At 41.7% G+C, this 7,516-nt stretch overlaps 1 protein-coding gene across 1 annotated transcript; it reads right to left on the minus strand.

The window, feature by feature from the left end:
- Window positions 1–5,929: 5,929 nt before the first annotated feature.
- LOC119297608 lies at window positions 5,930–6,998 on the minus strand. Its single transcript, XM_037575334.1, has 3 exons — window positions 6,824–6,998; window positions 6,346–6,699; window positions 5,930–6,263 (listed from the first exon to the last, which is right to left on the minus strand). The coding sequence occupies exons 1-3, from the start codon at window positions 6,827–6,829 to the stop codon at window positions 6,210–6,212; spliced, it is 414 nt and encodes a 137-aa protein (XP_037431231.1). The 5' UTR covers window positions 6,830–6,998; the 3' UTR covers window positions 5,930–6,209.
- Window positions 6,999–7,516: the final 518 nt, after the last annotated feature.

Genomic DNA, 7,516 nt, shown 5'->3' on the forward strand with positions numbered 1-7,516 from the left:
CGCCGCGCCCGTCCCCGTCGTCGCCCGCGCCGCCCGTACGCCGCCGCCCCCACTTGTACACACACACAAACACACACACACAGACACACACACACCACACACCACACACACACATACACACATTGTTTTTACTTATTTTCTATTTTCTATTGTTTAGATCAATGTTAGATAAATTACGTAGATAATAATGTTAAATGTTAATGTTAGATGAATTATATGGAAAAGATGTTAAATATTAATGTCAAATATATTTTACATGAATTAGAACAATTTGAACTAGTTGAATTAGTATAGCTAGATATTAATTAGGTATATATATGAGATTTGAACTAGTTGAATTAGTATAACTAGTTTATTTTTAGTATGAAAATTAATAGAACAAGTTTATTTTTAGTAAGAAAATTTAGGTATATGAGATTTGATGATCTAATCAAAATATTACTATATAGAACTACCTACTTTATTTTAGTAAGAAATTAATAGAACTAGTTTATTTTTAGTAAATGCTTAATTGAATTAATATAAAACTAGTTTATTAGTTGAATTAATAGACTTGTAAGTGTTTAATGTTTCACCTATATATGAACATATGTTAGATATTAGATATAAATTATATGTTAGATATATATTTAATTTAGTTATATGAGATTTCATTATCTAATTAACATTTTATTATATAGAACTAGCTACCTTATTTTTAGTAAGAAAATTAATAGAACTAGTTTAGTTGAATTAATTAGTTGAATTAGTTCAATTAATTAGGTATATTCTTCGTAAGTGCTTAGTTGAATTAGTTCAATTGATTAGTTGAACTAGTTTAATTAACAGAATTAGTTGAATTAATAGAACTAATAAGTGTTTAATGTTTCACCTATGAATATAGAAATGTCGTCTGACGACGAACACGATTTCATTATGTACGAATACTGCGAAGACCAGCGCGGCCTGTGCGGAAGAAATTTTCTAGTTGATGATAGGTGCTTCAGCATCAAGTTGGATGAGAACTTCGAAGTGGATACAGTAAGTCACAACGACAAGTCTTTTTTCATAATTAAGTATGACTTATGCTTCATTTGCTTCACCTTTTAATTTTAATTTTTCACTATTCTACTAGCGTATCCCCTGTCATGCAAGAATTTTTGTCTTAGATAAGATAGGTTTCAGTCCTAACGAAACTATGGAGGTAAAAAGAGTTTACTTGAAGACCGAGCATGGTTATACCTTAACGTCAAATTATACAATGCAGACACATACACCTATTTTGAACGCAAAACTTGGCAAGCACTATGCAAGGCTTATGCATTTGAGCCTGATATGATTATCACCTTTGATATTCGTCCGGAAGATGATATTGAAGGTAATAGAGACATCTGGGTCGATGTGCAGACGCCTCCAATTCTACCATTATGTGAGTTTCTCAACCATATTTATGTCTTCGATATGAGATTATTTGAACCAGTTGAATAATTAATAGATCTCAATTTATATTGACAACTTACTTCCAATCAAGCAAACATGTTCAGCGCTTGATAGACAGGACCATCCACTGTCCTGGGGCTGAACTAAACTGCGAGGAGACAAGTCATTATGTTTCATGCCTTGAGGATCTTGATGCTGTCAAGATAAATTTCTTTCCTGCACTTAGAAATGTTAGTACTCAAAACGTGCGACCAATAGTGTTCGTACTGAACTACAGTCACATATATTTAGGAAAGATGGTAAGATTTTTACTATTTCTCCTCAGTGCATCTTTTGCATACATTATTTTTTTAAGCTAAACTTCATTGATAAGTATGTTACTATACGATGTTCTTCAACAGGGACTCCCGATGAATGTTGTGCCTGATTGGATCGAGACTAAAGGTACCATGAATATTGTTAGCTTACGGCCAAGATATCCTACAATGCACTTTAGTGCATTCAGGATTTCTAATAGCGAGGAATGCTTAATAGTAAAAGACTGGAGTAAAATTGTGAACGATCACACAGAAGTACTAGGGGGCAACAATCAGAAGCGCAACCCAAGATTAGGAGACAGGTTCATCTGCATGCTCCAATATGATGAATCAGCAAAGCTATACATGTTCTATGCTATTTTATCTGAGAGAGAGCAGCAGGAGTGATTAATTAGCTAGTTCATGCTCTTAGTACTTGTCCTCTCATGTCCGTGTTCTTCGTCCTGAACTTAATCTCAAAGAATGATGCTTTTGTGGTGTTATGAACGCTTATAATATCATTACCATGTTGAACTCGATGACATCTTTGCTATGAAAACCGTTGGTGATGATATATATGATGCAAGAATTTTTATATTAATTAATATGATGATGATGATGATGATGAGTTATTATATCATTTATGAAAGAAATTGCATATTAGTTTCAACTGGATGGATTCTAGCTAAGTGATCAAGTATATGCCATATCCATATTACCTCGACCACTTAAGTAGGTGATCAAGTATATATAATATAGATATGACATATACTTGATGACTTAGCTAGGTTCCACACGCATCCAGTCAAACTAATCACCTAATGATTTAACAACTCATTATAATGTAAAACAATCACTAAATTAAATTGAAAACACAAAATTAAAATAAAAATAAAAAATAAAACCAAAACACACCAAAACATCTAGTACCGGTTGGTGTTAGCAACCGGTACTAATGTTCTACGCGCCCACGGAGCTGGCTCGTGTCACGTGGTTGCCCTTTAGCACCGGTTCGTACTGAACCAGTATTAAAGGAGGGGGGGGGGGCTTTAATGCCTACAATTTAGTGCCGGTTACTGAACCGGCACTAAAGGCCCTTACGAACCGGTGCTATTGCCCGGTTCTGCACTAGTGAAAGTAAACTTGCCAAAAAAAAATGTTCGTTTGCCATCCCCTTCTAAGCTGACATTCGTGAGATAACATTTTTGTTTGTATGTTCCTTACAACATGCATGCTTACCGTGGGAGTGCATTTTTCAAAACGTAGCGTGGGTGAATTTTTACATGTACAATAATTAGAGAACGAGAAATGTTATCGTGTTAAGTTTAACTTTTTTCTGAGGATGTGTTAAGTGGTGACTGGCATCATTAATCGGGTGAATTCATCTCAAGTGCGACGTGGACTTGCTTGAGCTTTCCTTTCGGGCATATGTCATCCGTTAGGAGTTACCACTAGGTTTACCATTATGGAAGCCAGCTACGTACTGAGCTCAACCGAAATGCAAACCCACTTCCATTCATGCATGAACGCCATTACGCACTACACACCGCGGGGCGCTGCGGGCCGGCAAGGAGCTATTCGAGACGGCTGGTATGCGTGACGTTCCTGGATCCTGCATAGTAGACCACAGTTCAACTCCCCCGTGTCAACAGTTGATGCCATCACGGTGCGGTGTGATGCACCATTGCTGCTGCTACATGCTCGTGGCCCCGGTGGACGGCCGGCCGGTCCGCCGGTGGAGACAGCCATGACGACGGACTGACTTTCTCTGAGTAGGCGTGATGCATGCATGGATGGCTACAGAGCACCGTAAATGCCCTCCACCATAAATACTGACCATAATGTGCCGCCCTACGTTAGGCCTCCCTCTAGAATGGATAGGGGATTTGTACTGGCTGGGCGTGAACAGGAATGCTCTGATCCGGCCATTTGATCATGACGTACGGTAGCTTAGGGCATCTCCAACAGGTTGTATGTTAGTTTTGTTGGTAAAATATTCATGTCATCAACTTACAAGCTATCATACAACTACTTTAATGAATTGTATGTAAGTTATCTAATAGATGGTGAGATAATAAATGTGATTGCTCTCTATTTCACCTTGGAGCTTGTGCAAAGGTTGTTGGTTAATCAACATACAACTTTGCTCTCTCTTCACATTTAATACATGCCATATCATCACTATGTCCTAGGTAGCAAATTTACCAACACCTATCTCACAACTGTTGGAGATGCCCTTAGTGAAAAATAATAATCATATCCATAAGTTTCACAAAACTGTGAAAAACCAGTAATTATGACTTTAATCTTAAAATCGACTGAAACTCTAAAATAATACTATGTCATAAAATTCAAGAATAAAAAAATACAGAGGTTGAGAAACAAAACTGTCACTTGTTCAAAAATTTCACAAAAGTTTTTGAACTACACCCTCCGTTTCTAAATATAAGTATTTTTAGACATTTCAATGCGGACTACACGCGGAGCAAAATGAGTGAATTTATGCTCTAAAATGTGTTTATATACATCCGTATATATCTTTTATTGAAATCTGTAAAAAAAGTCTTATATTTAAAAATAGAGGGAGTAGTATATAAAGATATCAACCGAAGTCGGGTACGAACCAAGTGCACTAGGTGACCGTAGCTCAGATGGTTTAGTGAAAGGCGTCAATCTATTTTGCACACATCCTCACATTTTTTCAGACTTGTGGTGAAACTAGCCCACCAAGGTTCATGACGCATACTTTGCACCGATCCTCGCATTTTTCTTAATTTATTTCAGACTTTTCATTGTTGTTTGTTTAGTGAAAGGCGTCAATCTCAAGATGTTGTGTCGGCTCAACATCTCAGTGGTGCTAATAGGGATACAATGTGCGTGGTGTGCGTTCATAAGGTGAGTTTATGTGCGTGTATATAAGCATTTGTGATTGTACCGTGTTAGAAAAAAGTACCGAACCCATATTGCCTACATGACTGTTGACGGTGTTTTGGCCAGTGATGCCTCCAAAAGTCATCAGAAATGTAGATATACAGATAATGAGATTCTTTGGTTCAATCGATTTTTAATAGGATTTGTACGACTGGATTGCTTAGGACTTTTCTTACGTTGATCATTTTATAGGTTGAAGTGAACCTATGTACAAGCTGCCAGCTTGGCGAGCTACAAACAAAAAATTGAAATCGATGAATTGAACCTAAGTAAGTTTTCTCTAAAGAGATTACATTTCATAAGAATTCTAGCATCCACGCAAATCTATTGGAAAAAGATCAGCTGTTTTTTTTCCTTTGATGCAATAATAAAAAGTCAGACCCCTTAGGACTCGAATGAGCTTGACACTTCATTCCTATGTTTCTCTTGTTCCTACGTTTCTACATTTCTATGAATCAAAGAGGCTCTAAGTGATAATAAATGCAACTGAGGAAAGAAATCTACTGCAAATCGATCATTTCATCTGGGTACTAGTGGCTGGATAAACAAATATCAAGGGGCAAAAACACGCCGACACGACTGCAAGGTTTACTAGTGATAAAAGGAAAGGTCAAGTCGAGGAAGGTGAAGCGGTGAACAGAGCACCGATTGTTCAGAAGCGCAGTTGGAAGCAGCGCTGAAGCGTGGGCGGTGTGTCCTCGGAATGCTTGTCTGATAGGACATGCATGAAACCCGGAGGGGAGGGCAACAACATTCCCCGTAAAAACTGAAGCCCCGTTTGATCCTAGATTTGGCCACTCTACGAGACGAGAAGGGAAATTCCACTACTCGTTTCTCCGGGCCGCATGTTCTCCGGCCCTAGCGACGCGACGAGAGAGGTGTTGTTGCATGTGCTGGGGCAGTAGCTAGGTCCAAGTTACCACCGCTGCAATCACGTCGCCATATTTTCCTCTTTTCTACCTTGCCACACGGCTGCGACAGTGTGTGTGCATCAGTGTATGGTATGGCATGGCATGGCCGGTCGAGTCGAGTTGAAACAAAAATGGCAGGCACGCGCGAAGAAACCAGTTCACAACGACAACTATTATCCAACCGCCCGAATCAATGCGGGCACCAGATTCACGGGCCCACGCCAACTGCTCCATGCCCATGCAGCAGCCGGGGCGGCCTCGCTCCGGGCTGTACGTGCTCGTCTATCTATTGCCATCTTTCTGAAACTTTCTGAATCTCTGATGACAAACTCGCTTGCACATCAAAATTGATCCAAAGCGATCTCAGGCTGACAGATCACAGAACACTGTATATCAACGTGCTTGCTAGGTGCAAAACAAGATGTTGCACTCAAATATCTTTCTTACGTACCCACACTACACAAAAGAAGAGTAGAAACTCGAGATGCTACTAACACACGCAGCTAGTTTTACTACTGATCGTCTTGCGAGAAGCCAAGACGGTGGAAACACTCGAAGAGACAGACAACAGAAAGGGCAAATGAGCACTGGTGATGAACACGCACGCAGGAGGCAGGACGCAGCATCCCATCGGCGCCACAGGTCTCGGGGTTCAGGAGGCGACGCGTGAGCTGAGGCCCAGGCATCCCATCCACAGGCTCCACTTCTGCGTTCAAACAAAGAGCGGTCAGCTCCAACCGTACGACAGATGCAGTAATTAGACATTCTTTTCTGGGGGCCGTACGTACCTTCCTTGGACGCCGGTGGGAGGCGGGCTCCGGCGGTGGCGCCTTGTACAGGTCCTCGTCGACGTGCCGCACCTGGTACCGGGCGGCGCCGTTCTTGGCCGTGACAGCAGCGTCCGTGGACGCCCTGGCGCGCTCCCGGGACACGTCGCCCTCCGGCCGCCGCCGCCGCCTCGCGTGCTTCTTCTTGGGCGTGGGATCGCGTGGAGGAGGCGAGTACCTGAACCACACGTCGCTGCAGGCCTCCGGCTCCGGCGTGGCGTAGCACGCTGCTGCCGCCGCCGCAGCCTCCGGCTCGTGGTGGTGGTAGTTGTAGTTCCACTCCCCGAACGCCGGCACGCGACGCCTCCTCGCCTTCTGCGAGAGAGCGAGAGATAAGAAACCACAAGTCCACAAGCGTGGTGATCAGACCACCACCCCCATTCTTGGTGAGGTTTGTGCTAGTATGGATGGCTTGCCTGGTGGCTCGGCCGGCACTTACCTCCATCTGGTTCAGCACGGCACAGACAGGGGAGACAGAATGAGCTAGAGAAGAAGAAGCGAAGCTGGGGCCGGTGAGCGAGTGGGGCTACGTAGCTAAGCAGAACGGAATGGAAGCTCCTGCCATGGCTGGATGCGGGTGAATTTATAGCGAGAACCGGAGGAGCAACGCCGCACTAGCCACGCTTGTCAGAACGGACGGGTGCGCCCTCCGGTGTGTAGGGTTCAAGTGAAGAACCGGCGACGTTTGACAAAAATTAGCAATTCAATAAAAAGTCAAAAAAATTTGAAAATATTTTTGAAATAAACTTGACCTTTCATTGTACTAGTGAGAAGAGTTTCACAAAAGGAAAATTCCTCTTTGACTTCTTTTAAAAAAAAGATAAATTTTCGGTCAAAATAGCGTGAATAGTGACCTATAATAGCAAATAAATTTATCTTTTTCGCTGTGAAATCAACGTTGGTTCTTTTTTGATGAAAACTTATATACTAGTGCGTAAGTAAGTCAAGTTTAATCTAAAAATACTTTTAAACTATTTTGACTCTTTTTAAATATTTTTAAAAAGTATCCTATATAAGGTGTATATACATGAGAGCCAAAGGATATTTCCACGCTGCCTCACTGTGGCCTGCAGCGAGGCGAGCTCGCCAGCCGGGGCGCGGCCGGTATGGTGTGGCCGGGCGTGGCCCCTGT

The sequence above is a fragment of the Triticum dicoccoides genome, chromosome 5A (genome assembly GCF_002162155.2).
Source record: "Triticum dicoccoides isolate Atlit2015 ecotype Zavitan chromosome 5A, WEW_v2.0, whole genome shotgun sequence".
Classification (NCBI taxonomy): domain Eukaryota; kingdom Viridiplantae; phylum Streptophyta; class Magnoliopsida; order Poales; family Poaceae; genus Triticum; species Triticum dicoccoides.

What these genes read in the sequence shown, in the direction of transcription:
- LOC119297608 (XM_037575334.1), bottom strand. An exon ending in CCCACCGGCGTCCAAGGAAG is followed by an intron (nt 6,264 to 6,345) that starts GTACGTACGGCC and finishes GTTTGAACGCAG; the next exon opens with AAGTGGAGCCTGTGGATGGG.